This window comes from Myotis nattereri (assembly GCF_964212035.1).
Source record: "Myotis nattereri genome assembly, chromosome: 1".
NCBI classification, from domain to species: Eukaryota; Metazoa; Chordata; class Mammalia; order Chiroptera; family Vespertilionidae; genus Myotis; species Myotis nattereri.
Window position 1 is genome coordinate 46,380,417 of NC_138075.1, and position 20,756 is coordinate 46,401,172.

Genomic DNA, 20,756 nt, shown 5'->3' on the forward strand with positions numbered 1-20,756 from the left:
TGGGGAGTGTGCAGGGGGCAGCTGATCGATGTTTCTCTCTCATCGATGTTTCTAACTCTCTATCCTTCTCCCTTCCTCTCTGTAAAAAATCAATAAAATATATATTTTTTTAAAAATTAAGTATACTTAAGCATATCGCCAAAGACCTTTAGCCTTCAATCACACTTATGGAATATGTATGGTCTGGTAGAGAAGAATACATCTACTTTAATTGGGTTTTTTTAAAATATTATTTTATTGACAACTGAGGATGGAAGAAGCAGGTAAGAGGTCAATTTAAACTTCAGAAATCTTGAAGTAAAAGATTCATTTTTACCATCCCTTTTAGAAGGCTAGTCTTCACTAGTTCCATCCAACCTGGATTGCTCCTTCAACCCCAGGTTTTTCTGCCCTTTCATGAATTTTTCTCTTCCCACCAAGACAGCAAGATACTGAAAGGTAAGATGGGTCTTTTCATTTCTCTGGGTCTCTCCTGCTCCCCAGTGCCCAGGCTGGCACTACGATCCAATGACGGTTTAAAAAAACTTTTGCAGAGCACACAGCTGCAGCTACACTCTCCATAGGTGGAACCTTAATCCCAAACCAAATGAGACTCTGGGTAAGACAGCAACTCTCTCAAGAAGAGAGCTGACCCAAAGGAGAAGCATTCAAATACCATCCTAGCATTTCTACCTACCTGAAAATTTCAATTGTGCTCCACATATAAAACACAAAGAAAACCACGGCTTTGTTTTGCATTTCTTCCATAGTGCCAAAGATGATAAACAAAATGAAATTTCTTCCAAAAAGCTATTAAGAGGACCCAAAAGAGAGAAAAAAGTTTAAAAATATATTTTAAAAACCATATACATGGTTATTTGAAATCTAACCCCACTAAATTCAAAGTAAATAAAAAAAGATTGAGCTCAACTGTTTAATCCTCTGCTCCAGTTTTGAAACAAGTTAAATGTCCAAACCAGTCTTTCTGGATAAGTGAGTATGTGTGTGTGTGTAAATGTATGTTTGTGTGTGTGTGTAAAAACACACAAACAGTTTAAAGGATACTGACCAATGAACATTTGTCTGCATAACCCAAGTTAAGAAATAGAACATTACCAATATGGCATTCCCTCTCCCGCCCCCGTAAGTAACTACTATCTTGTGTTAACCATTCCACTGTTTTTCTTTATAGGCTCACTATTTATGTATGTATTCCTATGCAATATACTGTTTTGCTTTGCCTGTTCTTTAATGTGCTGAAATTATGCTACATGTATTATTCTGCAACTTACTTCATCCACTTAGAATCATGTGGCACTGCCCAGCTCCCGGAGGCTTCATTCACATTGTATCCTATGTGAATGGAACCTGCTGGACCTATACAATGGGATACTGAACCTGTCCCATCCATCTTGCCCTAGAAATTCTACCCTAATGCTTATCTGTACTAGTCACTGACATACAAAAAATATTATTCCATATTAGTAAGTCAATCACTATCCCCTTTTCATTTTTTAAACTAAACCAAGCAGACTCTTTCCAAGGGCAGAAAACCTAGAAATAACAAGGCTACTGTATTAACACCCTTTACCATGCAACGGATACTATTAGCATGCCAGAGTTGGTACACCACAAAAGGGTAGAATTATAAAAACTACTCCAGAAAAAACTAACCAATAATCACCTGGTCCCCCGTGTCTGGATAGGTGGTATTTAATGGTACGTGATTGCACAGTTAGGAAACCGAAAGGAGGATGAAAGGCTTTGCTGCTCCATTCCTGGTAACAATCTTCCAAATATTGGAAATTACATAGATGTATTAGGGGGAGAGATCCCCACACAAGTGAGAAGAGCCACCCTCATATATGAAAGAAAGTCCAAAGTAAAAAGAGTTTCGAGGTATTATCTGGCCTTTTTCACCCAAGGTAGAAGGAGACCAAGCATGTTTCTAGCTAAGAAGATTGAGGGTAGGATTTTCTGCTCCTGCCTGAAAATCAAGTTTCCCTTGTTTTACAGCTCTTTGTATAACTGTGACTTCATGAAGATGTTATAATGAAATCGACTTGAAATGGCAAAAGTTTACTTTGGAAAATATTCCTGAGGCTTAAATTTTTCCTCCTTGTTCAGATAAAACAATGCTTTCCTATGCCAACAGGTATTTTTACTAATTGAAACTTCTCAGAAAATTGTGGCATAACTACTAAACAAACACTGAACTCTTTCATTCCCCACCCTTGAGATCAACTATTTAATACCTGGATAACAGAAGGTATCACTGGTGACTTAGTAACTCCAATTGCTGCATTGATAGACTCCACAACTGCCAACATCTGGCAGAAATACATCATGTCAGCTATGGTGTGAAATGTGTCATAGAAGGACTCTATGGAACAAAAATACATTAAGGGTAAATGAGCTGGCAAATGACAACAGGATTATTTCTCAAACTACATAATGCCTCACATGAAAGGAGTTTTTAAAAAGGTATAATAAATATCCAGTCAGATTCAAGTTTAATAACCAACTACGCTGAAAGAAAGCAGGCCTGCAGAATCATGGAAGTCTATTGGTTACCACAAAGTTAACACATAAACCTGTATGCACTTCTCATTTTAAAAAGCAAGCAAAAGAAGCATACCTACACTTCATTCAGTTATTATATCCTGAAAAATCTATGTATCAAGCACAGCCAATAATTCTTTTCAGCTCCATTATCTAATTTAATTTAGAGCTAAAACTATATCTCATTCAATGCAATCTAACATTCTAAAATCTCAAAAATTGTATAATCATAAATAGAAGTACAAGAATATTGAATAAAATTAACTTTCAAAAACCTTAATTGTGCTTATATATTTAATCCTAATTATTCTTATTCTGAGAATCTAGCCTAACTAAAAAAAAGTCTAAAATGAAGAAGAAGAAAAAACTTTAGAAACAAGGTTGCTCTCTGAAACATTTCTAAGTACATTAAAGTAGAAACTGTCTACATATTTAAGGGTATGGGAAGTTTGAGTAAACTATAGTATATTACTTCATGGATGTTGTATAATAATTTAAAATAACAGTTATTGCTTATGAGGTCAGCAAATGTGGTCTCAATTCTGAGTGGTCCACAATATAAAATTCTTTACTTTTCATACTGATCACTGATCCTCACCTCACACCCTGCATTCCCACATTCCTCTTTGCAGTGTGTCCCAGCCAGGCCACCCGTGACATTTTGGAGAGGACAACTGTTTGTCCTACACATTGCAGAAAGTTTAGGATTCTTGGCTGCTTATTAAATCCAAGTAGTGCTTCCGAGGGTCTGGCAGAGTTAGGACAGCTACCAACAAAGATGACACTGTAGGAGCCTCAAAGGATATGATTTAAATAATGATGAATAAAAGAGGCCCTTATCAAAATTGAAGAAAAACTCTGAAGTATTTTTGCAGAAATGAATCATTTTACAATCCTGCTGCAAAGTCAAATGTGAAATGAAAATGGTATATATTGCTGATACATAATTTTACCAGAAAAATTCCATCAATATGCAGTTCAAAATCTGACTAATTATTTTCTTTGAAAAAAATTAATGCAAAATTACAATTTATTTATTTTTTCTATGTAGGAGAAATATACTACTACTCAACCTCTACTGTAAGGTTGGCAGCCCTGAGAACTCCTTTTATGTAGCATGTTATGGAGGTATTCCTGCTCCCAAAGGAATGAGGAACAGACATATTTCCACATGCAAGCAAAATTACAATTTAAATTTTGCTATATATAAAATAAATTTTTTTCATAATATTAAATGCCCCTTTTTCAAGACAAAATCCCATCAAATCCTTTGGCACATTTACAATTAAAATTCTGGTGTCACTGAGAAAGGGGTTCACTTTAAGTGGCCTTTATAAAATGAGGACCCCTCATACTTAGAAAGTTGTGACTTAAGACTCGGCATATGGTAAACAAAAATTAGATCTTCTGGGCTTTGCCTCTGATTTTATGGGAAATTGATCCTTGTTTCAATTCAGGAATAGAAATCTGATTTCTAAAATGATAGTTACAAAGAATATTAGTAACATTAAAATGCTTATAATATTGTTTTTAAAAACAAGATGCAAAATTGTATATACAAACATTATGATGATTATTTTTAACTGTAGGAGGAAAAAAGACTAAAAGGCAGTGTATGGGAATATTAATAGTGAAAGACAATGGCTTATTAACCTCCCCTTCCTTCTCCTACACCTTTGCCCCTGTTTTCCCCCATTTTACAAACTTTTTAAAATCAGCACATTTAATTTTATAATTTGAAAAAAAATTTTCTTGAAAATAGGAAAAGGCACTCATATGTGAATGGAATATGGATTTAAACAGTGGTAGTATAAAACAGTATATACTTTTTCTGGACATTATACATCAAAATCCCTAAAAACAATTTGTCCTTTAATCCCACAATTTCACTTTAGGAACTGTTCCCAAGGAAGCTTTGTGGGAAAGGTGACAAGAACCAACGAGCCAAGAATCTGCTGCTCTCATAGTTGCGATTATGGTAGAGTTTTTGTTTTAAGTCTTTATTTTCTGATTTCTTCTGTAATTAACACATTTTTACAATTAGAAAAAAAATTATAAATTGATTTAATAAAAAAGTATTACTTAATAGAGAGCTAGGCAAGCTCACACAAGAGTTTTGACATAAGCCCAAGTGAATACTGCTGTTTCCTTAGCACATGAAGGTTAGCAAATACATGATTACATGAAAAAACAAGTGCATGTGTGGAATCTGCCATTCACCAACATCCTTTATTCAAAACGAGAAAATTGCAAAAGCAAGCTAGAACGTTGGGTGCTAGGCCCAACTCTTCTCTGAGAACTGATAAGGGAAGAATTAAACCAACAGGTGGTTAGGAAGAGGCTCGGAGCCAAAATAGAAATTACAAATCCATGCAGCTTACTTTAACACATGACCCAGATACTTAGCAGCTTTTGAACTGCATCAGGCCAGCAGGCTTGCACAGCAACACTCAGAATCAATCCAACTATGCTGGTTTAAACTGTGATTTGCAGAATTCCAAGGTGTTAAGAAGGCTAGAAAAACATGCACTTCTCTCAAATGACTCTAGACCCAACTACAATACATCTTATACAAACCTCAGATGAAAAAATTTAGGAGTGAAGAAGAAAACAGTCGACAGAAGTTTTTTCTCTCTTTAAATAGAGTTTATATTTTTCCATTGTACTTATATTTATACTCCTATTTATTTTACAAAATGAAGAAATTTTTTAAATTATCCACATTCAGCCGAAACCGGTTTGGCTCAGTGGACAGAGCGTCGGCCTGCGGACTGAGGGGTCCCAGGTTCGATTCCGGTCGGGGGCATGTACCTGGGTTGCGGGCACATCCCCAGTGGGAGATGTGCAGGAGGCGGCTGATCGATGTTTCTCTCTCATCGATGTTTCTAACTCTCTATCTCTCTCCCTTCCTCTCTGTGAAAAATCAATAAAATATATTTAAAAAAAAATAATAATAAAATAAAATAAAATAAAAAAAAATTATCCACATTCAAATCACTTGAAAATGGCATATTTCCTCCCAATCTTTTCGGTATATTGGTTCATTTTCACCTTTTTATATGGGTGTGAACTAACTGGAAGAATAAATTTGTTATTTATTTAGCCTGTTATCAGTATTTTTACATGTTATTACAAACTCTTCAAATACTTTATATTTGTTTCACAACATTCCACTGAGGGAATATTCTAAACCAATTCCGCACTGCACATTTAGGTAGCTTCTAATCTGTCACTAATATAAATAATGCCATGATGTCTATCTTTTTGAAAAAGCTTCTCTGGCAGTTTCAGGCCTTTCTTTAGAGCAGTGGTTCTCAACCTGTGGGTCGCGACCCCTTTGGGGGTCGAACGACCCTTTCACAGGGGCCGCCTAAGACCATCGGAAAACACATATATAATTATATATTGTTTTTGTGATTAATCACTATGCTTTAATTATGTTCAATTTGTAACAATGAAATTGGGGGCCACCACAACATGAGGAACTGTATTAGAGTCGCGGCATTGGGGAAGGTTGAGAACCACTGCTTTAGAGCATAGTTCTAGAAGTGAAATTATCAGGTTCCAAGGATATGAACAGTTAAATTTCCTGATTCACTTTGCCAAATAATTTCCCAAGAGTTGTAATTATGTACCTTTACAGTAGCCATTGGTGTGTCTATTTTAGCATATGTCCTGTTGATTTAGGTATCTTTTATAACTTTGCAAAATTGACAATAAAAAAGTCTTATTTCTTCATCATTGCTGTTAAACATTTTTTCTGTATATTAAATTAGTTTTAGTTCCTCTTATGACTTTTGTGTACATACTTTATAGTTTATCCGGTGGAGTTTTCACATATTTAAAGTAATGTGTACAAGTTCTTTATATGTAAATAAATCAATCTTTATTGGTCTTTGTTGCAATTTTCCATCACTCTCTATCCCCATGCTGCTAATCTCAATATACTTTTAATCTTTAATGCTTTCTTGGCTGGGGTGTTTTCAGATACAGGAATTTAGATATTTTATTGTAGTCAAATATATTGACCTTTTCCTTTATGATTCTCTTAACATTTTTAAGCTTAGAAAGGCCTAACATTCCACATGAGATTTTTATAAATATTTACTTTATCTTCAATTGTGGTTTAACTTTTTGATAAATAATTCTTAAGTCCTTTGAACGAATTTATTTTTGTATACAGTGTAAAGGAGAAGAGTCAGAGTCCTTGTTCCCTCATGTGCCCAAACCTAATCAATTTAGTACTGGATAATATTTCCCTTTCCATTGATTCATTATTTCTTTATCATATACTAGGGGCCCAGTGCACGAAATTCGTGCACTGGGTGTGGGGGGCGGGGGGGAGAGTGTCCCTCAGCCCAGCCTGCCCCCTCTCACATACTGGGAGCCCTCAGGTGTTGACCCCCATCACCCTCCGATCGCCTGATCGGCCCCTTGCCCAGGCCTGACGCCTCCGCCAGAGGTGTCAGGCTTGGACAGGGGACCCCCATCTCCCCCCGATCACTGGCTCTGGCCCCCGCCCAGGCCTGAGGCCTCTGGCCCAGGAATCATGCCTGGGCAGCGGACCCCCATCTCCCTCTGATCGCTTGCTCCACCCCCCGCCCAAGCCTGACGCCTCTGACCCAGGCTTCAGGCCTGGGCAAGGGGACCATCATATCCCCCCAATCCCCGGCTCCACCCCCCACCCAGGCCCCTGCCCAGGCCTGATGCCTCAGCCAGAGGAGTTGACCCTCATCACCCTCCAATCACCAATCACCGGATTGGCCCCTTGACCAGGCCTGAGGCCTCCGGCAGAGGTGTCAGGCCTGGGCGGGGGACCCCCAGCTCCCCGCGGTTGCAGGCTCCGCCCCTGCCCAGGCCTAATGCCTCTGGCCTAGGCATCCGGCCCAGGCAGCGGGGACCTGCAGTGGCAGCGGGGGGCGCCGTGATCGTGGGCTTCGCTTTAGGCCCAGGCAAGGGACCCCTAGCTCCTGGGACTGCCAGCTTCGACCGTGCCCAGCTCCCATTGCTGGCTCCACCCCTACTTCCTGCTATCACTGGCCAGGGCGGCAAAGGCGCCTGATTCTCCGATCATGGCTGGGGGGCAGGGCAAAGGCAGCCCCAGGGCCGCCTTTGCCCTGCCCCCCAGCTCTTAGCTCCCCCCTGGGTTTCAGATCACTATCAGTGGCAGGGGGCTTCTTCCTGCTTTCCCTTTCGCCTCCCTGCATTGTGCCTACATATGCAAATTAGCCGCCATCTTGTTGGCAGTTAACTGCCAATCTTAGTTGGCAGTTAATTTGCATATAGCCCTGATTAGCCAATGAAAACGGTATCGCCGTACGCCAATTACCATTTTTCTCTTTTATTAGTGTAGATAATTGAGGTATGTATATAATGTAAGAACTATTCCTAGGCCACCTAATCTGTTCTGCTGATTAGTCTGTTCTTACACTAAGACCATACTATTTTAATTATCACTAGTGCCTCAGTGCAAGGATTCGTGCACATTGAAAGGAAATTAATTAGACGGTGGCCGGAGGGGCAGGACTGAGCGAGAGCGGCCGGACACACACTGGAGCCAACCTCCCATGGTCCCTCTCCGGCCGGCCTTACCTGGGGTGGCGCGGCAGCTCAAAGGGTGTCTGCGGAGTGAGCAGGGTCCCTCTAACAGGTGAGGTCCCTTGGCCTGGCCTTCAGGGATCTGGCCGAAACCGGCTCTCTGACATCCCCCGAGGGTCCCGGATTGAGAGAGGGTAGTTCTCAGGTGATGCACCCCAGAAATGGGCCCCCTCCTCTCTGTTTCCAGGGTGCATCATCCGAGAACCACCGCTGCCAAGTCACAGCAGCTCGTCAGCTCTTGCATTGAGCGTCTGCCCCCCTGGTGGTCAGCACATTCATAGCTACCAGTCAGACAGTCGGACAATCACTTAGTCTTTTATATATACAGATTCTTTTATATCAGGTGGGTAAAGTCCTCTCCCATTACCTTTCTCCCCCCCCCCCAAATTTTATTATCTATTTATTGTTCACAATAAAATTTCATAATACTTTAGATCACATTCTCAAATATTTTCTATTGTCATTTACTTTGCCAGAATACTATTAAACATGCAAACTAATTTATCAAGAACTAATATCTTTAAGATAGTCTTTTGATTCATTTTTAGAACAGTTCAGTTGAGAATCTATTTAGACCTCAAAAGGATGAGATCCCTTTTGGACTTAAATAACTTTGGCATTAGAAGTATCACATTAATTTCTTTAGTTATAAACTATCATGTCATGAATAGAGAAAGGGATAGTAGTCCAAGATATGACCCTTGCAAGCTGTGTGGACATGGATCATTTCTTTGGCCATCTCTAAACCTGTTACCTCACCAGTTAAAGAGAGGGAATATCAGCCTGTTTCAGAGACCATGGGAAATAGAAGATATGAAAATACAATGAAAAGCATTAAGTACTATACAAATATGGGCGTTTAATATTAATACCAAAGGCAAAGAGTATTACCTTTGATGAGTAGTGGGCCAATCTACTAAAAAAAAAAAAAAAAAAAAAACAGTGTTAAAATTTGGTACTTGCCTTTTCCCAGGATAAAGAACCGCACAGTCATGTTGACAAACATCCACGAGAATCCCAAGAATTGCACAAGATTATACATGAACAGGTATCCTTTCTTCAAGTTTATAAGAGCTGGAAAGCAAAGCAAGGCAGTAAACTGTTACAAGCAGCACAGCAGGAGAGGGCTATGTAGGGCACCCTAGAGTAAACTTCATCCCTCTTTCCTATTGGGGTGCTCTAAGCTCCCACACAAATACCTGGCCCAGGCCTGCACCAGCCTGGCTCCTGGTCCCACAGACAAACAGAAAGAAAAAATATGAGGAACACTGCGCTCCAAGGTATGTTTTCAGCAGTCTTTCCCCTCAGAGCCTTGAGCATAAGTATACAGACATAACAAATCCAAGAAGAGAATATATCTTAGGAGGCATTAAAGGAAGGGAGGAAAGCTATACTCAACTCCTATTCTTGTTATCTTAATATAATCTATAGTTACTTCTTTTCTGGAATTTTTCAAGGTCATGGAGGTCAAACTAGCTCAAAGAGAGAGAATGAATAATAAAAAAAATTCTGATATTTGATCATATATTCATTCAACCAAGCATTAACTGAACACCTACAATGTCCAAGGTATGGAGGGGCACTATTGAGATTCAAAGAACTTACAATCTAAAACCATAATACAAGATAGAATGACAGGTAACATCTTGTGAAAATTTAAGGTGAGAAAACTACATTAGGCTGGGAAATGGGAATCAAGCAAGAATCTGATCTGGGCTTTGGAGGATGGGTAGAATGAGGACATAACCAAAGGGGGAAAATTACAATCTGAGAGGCAAAAGAATAAGGGACATTAATTTTGTCTGCAGCCTAAGGTTTGTGAAATAGCTAATTACAGACTTAAGGAAGGAGTGAGAAACTTAGGGTCATGGTTGAGTCAAAAGAGTGGGGCAAAGGAAAGGCTTCTCAAGAGAAGAGCCATGGAGTGCAGGTTCTGCTGCCACAAATGCACTCCTAGACTACAGACATTCTGCAGACACACTTGGATGATGCTCCAAGCAAAAGCAACCGTATTCTAATGGGTCAAAAAAGCTAGACAAATTAACACTTTTTCTTCAAAACTATAAAAGTTTATTATACTTCCCAATCATAAAAAACTTCTTTCATTAAGAACCTTTACGAATTTAAATAAAACTGTTAAAGTTTTACCTAACATTCTAAAAATCAATATATAAGTATTTTCCTATATTTTTGAAAGTTATCCCTCTAAACACAAAATATTAATTTAAATCTCAGGTGGCCTTTTATGTTGCTATTCTTTATCTCCACTAATTGTCTCCCCTTCTTTGCTTTTCTAAGGGAATATTTCTCTAAATTAGTAGTTATTCAAATCTTTTTTTTTTAGAGCAATGAAATCTTCTTTTCAAGAGAAACTTTATTAACAATGCCATGAAACACAAAAGCACAATTGCTTTGACTAAAGTGGAAATGTTTGGTTGGCCTATCCCTCCAAAGCATCTCTGGGAACCCCTGGGGTACCATGAAACATAGTCTGAAAACCACTGCTCTACAACTTTCCACTCCCTTATTATGGCATGCCAAATATGCACCACTAAAACTTGAAAAAGTGTGAACAAATGAGGAACTCTTATATTATTCCGTTTTTCAGCATTAGTTTTAACTTAAAGACTTTCAGAGTCCTCCCTCTAGAATGCAAGCTCTTAGAGCACAGGTGCTGATGAATTCCTTGACTCCACACCTCAACGGACTAGTATAATGCTTTCAGTGCCGCAAGAATTTAATAGATAGCTGCTGAATTTAATCTATGTCACCCAGAAGATAGTACACTTACAGAACTTAATGCTTATAAGTGGTTGGACAGACAGAAATAGATATGGATTTTTTTCAAGGTTGACAACCACACTTACCTGTGGCACAGCCCTTAAGATCTCAGTTGGGAGAAAAACATCAGATTGGATGGAGTGTAGCCTTAGACCTCCATCATATTTCCACATGTCCATGCAGTACATGCTGCCATCTGACATTAGGTCCATCCAAGAGACTAAGGTTCTTCCATACTATATACCAGATGATGGTAAGATCCAAATAGAAGGGAAACATTACGCAACCGGCTTGGCTCAGTGGTTGAGCGTCAACCTAAGAACCAGATCAAGGTTCGATTCCCAGTCAAGGCACATGCCCAGGTTGTGGGCTCAATTCCTAGTGTGGGGAGTACAGGAGGTAGCTGATCAATGATTCTCTCTCATCATTGAGGTTTCTATCTCTCTCTTCCTCTCCCTTCCTCTCTGAAATCAATAAAAAAAAATTTTTTTTAAAGGGAAACATTAAAAGTAAGGCTTCTAATGTGGATGTGCACAGCATAAGCACTGGACATTAGGGACTGCTCATCCACTCACCTACACAATATTAGCTCTCCTACCACATCACACTCATCCATACCCCCACCTCTATCACAAATTAAATGGTAACTACCATAGCAGCAGGGGCAACTTACTTTCAGGGGAGCCTTGGCTTTCCATTCTGAGTTTATTTAGGCGTTCTTCTTCCTGGAATTTGGACAGAAGTTTTCAAGAAGAAAAGTTAGAATTCCAAGGTGCTTGCAAAAGTCCACATGTTGGATAAGTGATCTGACTCCCTGAAAGCCTCTTCCAATTGTGCTCGTACTTCATTGGGGAAAATGTCCTAGCTCAGGAGGCCAAAAAGCCTGACTCCTCCTCCTTACTGAGTAGCATTAACATCTGTGAGCCCAACCAGTGCTCACAGAACTGAGCCAATCAGCTGGCTTCTAATCTATCAAGTGGGTAGTCTTGACATCTTAGAGCTGGAGAGACATTCAGATTTGTCTTGGTCATAGAAACAAACAGAAATTTAAGGCAGAAAATAGACTGCTATTTTATTTTCTAACACCTCTAGATTTTTAGTATCATTTTCCAGAATCTAAAACCTTGTCTCCACATCATATGAATTCATATTAGGTTAATATATAGGTGGTTACATATAGAAATATCTATGGATAGATGTATATGCATAGGCCAGTATGCACACACATCGTTTGTTGTTCAGTCAGCTGAGAGGACCAAGAAGCGATGATAGCCCAGCAGCAACAAGCATACCAAAGCCCAGAGCTTGGTTTCCACTACCATTCTCCACTAAAAAGAACAGAGTTCCTTGGAGAATGGCTGATTCTAGCACTGAGCAGGGAACATACAAGATAAGCCAGGAGCAGCTTACAGTGCCAGAAATTAAAGAAGCACACACACACAAAGAAAGGAGAAAGCCCCATAGCGATGGAGCTATGAGCTCTGTCAAAGGGACACAAGACCCAACTGAAGGAGTTCTATTGACCAAACTGAAACAGTCTGAGCAACAAAATGAATAACACGGCCCGTATTATAACCCAAACTATAAAGTAAGTATTAATGAGTCTACTGACATTTTTAAATGACTGAATAAATAAGTGGGAGAGACTAATCCCCAACACAGAATAATTTCAAATAAAATATGTAGATACTCCACCCTGAAGATGGGAAGCATCACTCCCCACTCCTTAAGTGTGGGCTATGCACAGTAACTTCCTTCCGAAGAGTACAGTAAGGAGAGGGGAGGAAGTAACATTACAATGAAGAGACCTGACAAACATTACCTCAGTCACATGAGTAAGATCAATATCAACAGTGATAAGTCATATTGATAGTGTATGTACCCATGATATGGCATGATCTGTGGTCTTCCTCCCCAAAACCAATCATGAAAAACACACCAAGGAACAGTCGACAAGATACATGACCAGTACTTCTATAAAACCATGTCTCCAGGTCGTTAACTTAATGTCTAACTTCGTATTTATTCTATCAGACCCTGGTAAGTATCTTAGGTGGCCCAAATAACTTGGTCTCCTCACGATTTCTGTCGAGGTCCTAGGGTCCTTACTGACCTTGGCTCGGAGCTCCATTTCCGCATCAGACTCGTCCAGCCAGCGATCAAAGTCAGGGGCCAAAAACAGTGGGCGCTTCTCCTGCTTGGTGAGTCTCTCCCACCACTGGCTCACCTTCTTCTGCACCGTAATGTTTACCTGCCTCTGGGTCAGTTTGTAAACCGGCTAAGAGAGAAAATGAGAATGTGAGAATGCTCTCTCCTTCCTATCCCCTCTTCTTCCTCTGACACTGCCCCAAGCCAGGGTGACTATACAGAGAACTAAAGAGTAGACTTATTCCCCTCCCTTCTCTGTTCCTACACATCCTGATGCAAAGAGAACATCTACACCACAAGCTGGTATCGGGAAAATCTGCTAAGAACAGCAGTTTATGATTCACCCAATGAATGACACAGGAGATCAGGATAAGAAAGGCCGAGAGTTCCTGGTTTTATTAGAAGAAACTAAATGAACCTCCTGCCAGATCTACATCATGCAGGGCACTTCATCCAATCACTCTTCCAAGTGCATCCTCAACTTCCAAATTTTCCTCCCATGAAGATGGTCCTGGCAGAGAGAGTCCTTATTTTAGGAAGATCTAATCAAGGCTAGAACTGTACTGGATCAGATACAACTTTTTCACATGGGTCAGCCTGGGGAGTCTTCCCAACTAAACTCGAATTCTTAGTGGCTGTTGCAGTTCATTATTCTACATGTCTTCCCCTTTGCCTCCAAAGCAAGACCCATGACAAGTGCTCCACTCCTTAAATCACTGCTGTCTATTAGAACAACCAAAACAACAGAAACCTCCTGCAGACGGAGAGCAATATGCTCAAACCCTCATAGATAAGACAAGAGTGTAATTCCAGAAACTGAAATACACCATGTGCTGGATTCCCTCCCTTCCAGTTACAGAGGCTTTCTCAAGCTCTGAGAGAAGGGAAACTTCAATATACGCCCAGCATTCTTTCTAAAGATCAACTGCCTCAGCATTTTCTGATTTCTACTGCCCCTCAGGCAAAGTCGCAGGAAAGCAGCGCCTGTGTGGGCTTCACCTGCCCTCCGTACTGCTCTCTATGGGTACCATACTCCTCCTCTGTCATCGTTAAAAACCAGAATATCAGAGCTGGAAAACACCAGATTGGATAAGAGACCATGATCCAATTCTTCATTTAACACATGAGGAAACTCAAAAAAGTAAAAGGATTTGGTCAACCACTAATTAGTGGCAGAGCCAGAATCACCTCAGATTCTCCGATTTGCACAATTCCTCCCCTTCGGTTTTTATTTTCTTTCCCACAACCGTTCCTCCCCATTTCATTTCACTAAATTACTAGTATTTATTTCCTAAAATAGAAAGGAAAGAACATACCTCTGGCTTCACAAGGTCCAAGAACTCCAGGTGAAACTCATAGACATTATCTCCTTTGGCACCATGTCCTTGAGCTATAAAGGAAGAAATGTGGGTTACTGTGAACTTGAGCAGAGAAAGGCCATCCAAAAGCTGAATGCAGTTCTTTCAGAAGTATACAAATGTCAATGGTCCTGCCAGAAAGAGTCGGGGCGTGTGAGAAGAGCTACTCAACAGCTAGATAAGCTGGATCCTGGACAGAAGTTCATTTCCATATGTCCTCTGATGGTCAGTTCCAGAGATGTTAATTCATCTTCCAACATGGCCCTCACGATGCTCAGTACAGATAATAGGCAGGGAAAGGATTACAGAAAGCAAAGCCAAAGGTATCACATAGATATAAATTTAACTTTCACATGCACTTTGGCGCTGAATCCAGAGCAGAGAAAAATCAGGTTAAGGAAAGTTGCTGGGTGCATGGAAATGCTGGATTGTCTCAGAGAAAGCTCTGAACCTAATACTTTTCAATCAGGGATAGAAAATGGAGAAGCTCACTTTCCTATAGCACATCCCACATGGGAAAAAAAAAAAAGAAAAATCATTCTCTCAGCTCAATCCTGAGAGGACAAATGGCACTGGCAGGAAAGCCCAGGGTGGACCTGCGCCTTGGCATGGCTCCTCTCCCCAGGTCTGGCCACGCCTCAGTGCCAGGGGCTGCTGCACTTCACCTCCCCTCTAACTCTCGGGCTTGTCTATCAATTCGGTTCTATTTCTTCATCGGGCCCTATGCAGCATGACCTGCCTAATATTTGCTACAGGTAGCTAATGTTCCCTAAAACCATAAATTCCTTAAGACAGAACAGTCTATAAGCTCCAAGTGGCAAGACGCACTTTTATCACTTTAACTTCTTTTCAAATGTTTAACTCCTAAAATAAATCGGAGCTGCTGCCACCACTGCTCTCATCTTGAAAAGTAGATACAAAAGCCAGGCTGTGATTTCATGCAAGTATATTAAGGCAGATGGAATCTCATGTAAAGCAGAAACACTTCAATGTCCCATTACCCTACTCACTCACTCACGACATTCCAAGAAACTAGCACAGAAAGCAATTAGGGAGAATTCCTGCTGGGGTCCAACCCCAGCAGGTCCAGGGGTCCCCAAAGGTGTGGACGGAGTCGGCGAAGAAGGAATGACATGGAGACAGCGTTCAGTTGATCAGCAGCGTAGCCAGGATCTCCAGCCAGGATCTCCAGCCAAGTTCTGGTCTGGATCTCCAGCCAAGTTCTGTTCAGGATCTCCAGTGAAGTTCTGGTTCGGTTCTCTCACTAGGTTCTCCAGCCAGGTTCTGTAGCCATGTTCCCTCGCTAGGTTCTCCAGCCAGGTTCTGTCCAGGTTCTCCAGCCAGGTTCAGTCACCAGGTTCTAGTCAGGTTCTCTTCCCATGTTCTATCCAGGTTCTGTAGCCAGATTCTGTCTTTAGGTTCTTCAGCCAGGTTCTCTCGCTAGGTTCTCTCTCCAGGTTCTGTGGCCAGTTTCTGTCCAGGATCTTTTGCCATGTTCTCTCGCTAGGTTCTGTCTCTAGGTTCTGTCTCCAGTTTCTGTCCAGGATCTTTTGCCATGTTCTCTCCAGCGAAGTTCTTCTGTCTCTAGGTTCTATGTAGGTTCTGTGTCTAGGTTCTGTGTCTAGGTTCTGTGTCCTGTTGTCTTGTTACATCTGTATTTATACCACTTGATTCCAATCCTATCAATCTCTATTCCAAAGGTTAGGGCGTTTCTTATCTCCATTCCAGGGAGTAAAGATTATGTAGCTTAAGCATGATTGTTCGTAGTTAAAGTGATTAATTACCCGCCTGGCACTTAGTTAAGGGGTTTTATTCCCTCCCTAACTTCAGGGGAAAATCCCTACCTGGGGAAACAACCTTTCTCAGAGAGGTGACCTTGGTTAAAACACATAGTGCCAAGAAGGTGAGCAAACATATTAAGAACAGTATGCCATATATGCCAGGTCCCTTGAAACAGCAAGGATGGACCAGCTCCCGGCAAATTCCACCCTATGGGGTGACAATAACTCCAGACCTACCATCTGAGGCATCGCTGATGAACTGAGGAGAAAGGAGATGGAGGCAGATTCACAGAACTGAGACCGTCAGAGCTAGAAAAGCTTTAGGTAGCATCTAGAATAAGTATTTCTTAAACTGGTCTGTAAGTATAATATCAGGGAGCCACACAGCCTCATTAAGAAAATTTCTATTTTTTTGTTTCATTATAACCTTAAAAAATAAAAGTAAAAGGTCAAGTGATGACTACCTAATAGTTATCACAAGTTCAGGGGCTGTGTTCACCGCTGCAATGAAGCCACATACACTTAAAGGGACCATACCTAACTCCTAACATGCTTTTCAATCTGGGTCTACGGCCCTGGAGGATGCTGAGGACATATTCTCAGATGTTTTGGGTCCTCAAATTTGAGAAACACAACTTATAACCCATACCCCACTTTATAGGTCCAGAGAAGTTAATAGTTGCCTGAGGGAGCAGCAGAATTAATCTCCGCATTTCTAGCCCAGGATTCTTTTTTGCCTCTCCAAGGGGAAAGCAGTATTTTAAACAACTTCTTTGACTTCCTTAATCAAGTATTTCAAAACAACCTAGTTTACCGCAAGAGTATCAGAGAAAGTGAATAAAACAAATAGATAAAAATAAAAAGAAACCACCACTACACCTCTTTAACTGTGTACAGAGCTGGGAACATTTGCCCGAATACTGACCTTTGAAATGCAGTACATTTTCAGCGATGCTGATGGCAGGATTCTGTGAAAAGAGACCAAGGATGTGAGAAGGCATTTTAATGAGGAGAAAAAATGGAATTAAAACCATCCTTCCCCCTTGGGGACTCAACCTCCTACCCTGTGCCTCTCCCAGAGAATATATTTAGTTGTTTATTCACATATCTGCATAGGGTTTCTCTATGCCTAGCTGTACCCATCTGAGATTGTAGGCTCCTGCAAGAAGGACCCTAACCTGCTCTAACTATGCAGAACAATCAGATACTGAGCCAGTCCACTCTGATGACTGCAAATAGTGCAAGGTGCTACGTGAGGTGTTACAGGGAATACACAGACCTCTAAGACTCAGTCCCTGAGCTGTGGAGGCAGAGAACCTAGTGGAACAGATGAGTCATTTCCTGTGAGAAGATAACAAATAGTACGCTCAAGACCCAAAGAGTAGTAAAAGCAGTAATTGTACAGTTAAGTCGGCAAGCACAATGGGAACAAAATAGTTGGGGAAAGCTTCACCAAATTTAAGGCCTATATTGTAACATGAAGAATAAATTAATCCAATAAGAGAGGGATTAAGGGTGGTTGGATGAATATGAAACATGCAAGTGCCTTCACCTGAGGCTCCACAATCTCTTAACCCCCATCCCAAGGAAGACTAGAGGAGATCAGACATCGGAATTCTCCAATTGTTCCTTTATTCCCAGAAATTGCTACATGCCTTTAGCAGCATAATTTAAAATGAAACTAACACTTTTCCCAGTAAATGAAAAACCACTCACCTCCTACCTCTCAGCTCAAAGTTAATAAGCAAGAAGTGCATGTTTGCAGTGCCCTAACTAGTTTATTTCTTTTCCTCCTGTAGGCTCAGCTCTCCGCGCTCTATCATGCATCAAAGGAAACCAACAAGACAGGCAGAAGGTTTTGAGAGGCAGTGGGAGCCTAGACTCTCTATTCATAGCCAAGAATGTTGGGAAAAGGGGAATAGCGAAGGCTTGGGGTGGGGACAGCATTTGAGCCAAACTTTATATTAAGAACCTCCCCAGTGGGAGCATTGATTTCAGGCTGAGCTTGGTGATCTCTGTAGCAGGAAGAGGGAGTTAGAGTTAGGAAGCCTAATTTTTTTTTTAAAAAGGGGGGTGGGGGGGGCCTACACGTCCAGGGGCATGGTTCCTCAGCAAGGGAAAAGGGGTTTTGATGTAAATATTATCCTGAAGGCTAGAGTTCTGGGATGTCTTAGAAGTACGTTTCCTACCTAGGTCACTTCTTGCCCAACTCTGTTCCCCATACCCTAACTCATATGGAAGGAAAATAGAGTTTTAGGGGCCCAGTTTACTCTCCTCAGACAGACGGATGTGTGTAAAGGTCTAAGTAGCCAGCCACAGCCCAAGTCCAGGAGCTCATTCAGCATTTTTGTGGGCCAGATTTCAGATGCTAGCTCAGCAATAATGGGACAGCCTCCTATCCAGCAGTGCACTGGACATTTCAGGTTCAGCTTCTCCAAAGGTGGTGGCAGTGGAGAGGTATTTCAGTTAAAAATACTTATGCCAGCCCGGCCGGCATGGCTCAGTGTTTGAGCATCAACCTATGAACCAGGAGGTCACAATTCAATTCTCGGTAGGTGCACATGCCAGGTTACGGGCTTGATCCCATGTGGGGCATTCAGGAAGCAGCTGATCCATGATTCTTTCTCATCATTGGTGTTTCTATCTCTTTCCCTCTCCCTTCCTCTCTGAAATCAATAAAAAATATATATATATTTTTTTTTAATGCTTATGCCAGACACAAGTTCAAAATTGGGAAGAGACCTGAAGCAATATAAAAATTATACTCCCTCTGTCCCATAATAGTAGCAGTTGATGAATGTAATTTGTCTCATAATAATAGTAGCAAAATAAAATAAATATAGAACGCAACATTTATTATCAAAAAAAACTAGATTAAATTAAAAATAGTACTCCTAATTCTTATTTTGAGTGTTCAGATAGTTTCTGGATTTTTCAAAAATTTCGTTACTGCATTTTAAACTTGTAGGGAGGATCCCTTGGCTGCGAAGCTTTGCTTTCCCTACATGCGTGAGCTTACAGTTATTGGAGCCATCGTTCTTCATTGCTTCCAGCATAACTTGTTGAAGTGAAAGAAACGTAGTATCCAGCATTGCGGGAGAAATATCATCAAAGGCTAACACGGCGCCTCTTCTGCTGAGAGGAATGTGTCTAAGTTTTTCCAGTTTTTCTCCATAATCTTTGCATTTACGTCCACAGTTTTGTTTTTTCAAAGAATCAACATTAGCATAAGATTCTCCTTGACAGAACCCCAAACAAAAGGAATCCAAAGAGGACCACACCAAGACACATCATAATTAAAATGCCAAGAGCAAAAGATAAGGAGAGGATCTTAAAAGCAGCAAGAGAAAGAAACTCAGTTACCTACAAGGGAATACCCATACGACTGTCAGCTGATTTCTCAACAGAAACTATGCAGGCCAGAAGGGAATGGCAAGAAATATTCAAAGTGATGAATACCAAGAACCTACAACCAAGATTACTTTATCCAGCAGAGCTATCATTCAGAATTGAAGGTCAGATAAAGAGCTTCACAGATAAGGAAAAGCTAAAGGAGTTCATCACCACCAAACCAGGATTATATGAAATACTGAAAGGTATCCTTTAAGAAGAGGAAGAGGAAGAAAAAGGTAAAGATACAAATTATGAACAACAAATATGCATCTATCAACAAGTGAATCTAAGAATCAAGTGAATAAATAATCTGATGAACAGAATGAACTGGTGATTATAATAGAATCAGGGACATAGAAAGGGAATGGACTGACTATTCTTGGGGGTGAAAGGGGTGTGGGAGATGCGGGAAGAGACTGGACAAAAATCGTGCACCTATGGATGAGGACAGTGGGTGGGGAGTGAGGGCGGAGGGTGGGGCGGGAACTGGGAGGAGGGGAGTTATGGGGGGAAAAAAGAGGAACAAATGTAATAATCTGAACAATAAAGATTTAATTTAAAAAAAAAAATGATTCTCCTTGACAATTATTTTTGGAAGCACATTTCCAAATTCTTGATATGGTCATTCTGTTGCACTTAAATTGTTTTGCAGCTAATGTAATTGCACCTTTCTGCAACTTTTCCTTTTTCTTTTGCTGCATCAAGAACTGGACAATCACAACTCAATCTTGGCTTGAAAACTCTTTTTTTCATCTTACTTTTACAATGGGTCAATATTCAACTGAAATAAAACAATTGATTTCGATCAGTGGATGAAATTAGAAAAATTGATGCTCATTCATAATAATTAGGTTAACCTAAAAATTGAAAGATGTGTCAAAACAAATGACAGATGTCATGAAACACTGATTTTGATTGAAGGCTTCGCAATTTTGCGCTACAACATAACTTACAGCTGCATTCGTCAATAATTCCCGTTTAAATATTCACTTGCTACGATTATTATGGGACAGAGGGAGTATCTATCTATATTTATAAATGAGATTGGCCTATAATTTCCCTTTCTTATATCTGCCTCATAAAAGAGTTGGAGAGCTCGCTCTCTCTCTCTCTCTCTCTCTCTCTCTCTCTCTCTCTCTCCTGGAAATGTAAGTGC

The 20,756-nt window shown here is 40.5% G+C and overlaps 1 protein-coding gene across 1 annotated transcript in view; it reads right to left on the minus strand.

Moving 5' to 3' along the window:
• Positions 1-20,756, minus strand: part of HACD3 (3-hydroxyacyl-CoA dehydratase 3) — a 35,943-nt gene that overhangs the window by 6,135 nt on the left and 9,052 nt on the right. Inside the window, exons 2-8 of the mRNA XM_081101864.1 lie at positions 17,133-17,175; positions 14,385-14,458; positions 13,034-13,198; positions 11,594-11,645; positions 9,103-9,213; positions 2,235-2,362; positions 677-789 (exon numbers count right to left, since the gene is read on the minus strand). Coding sequence (XP_080957990.1) covers positions 677-789; positions 2,235-2,362; positions 9,103-9,213; positions 11,594-11,645; positions 13,034-13,198; positions 14,385-14,458; positions 17,133-17,175 — 686 coding nt within the window. The remainder of the gene's footprint in view (positions 1-676; positions 790-2,234; positions 2,363-9,102; positions 9,214-11,593; positions 11,646-13,033; positions 13,199-14,384; positions 14,459-17,132; positions 17,176-20,756) is intronic.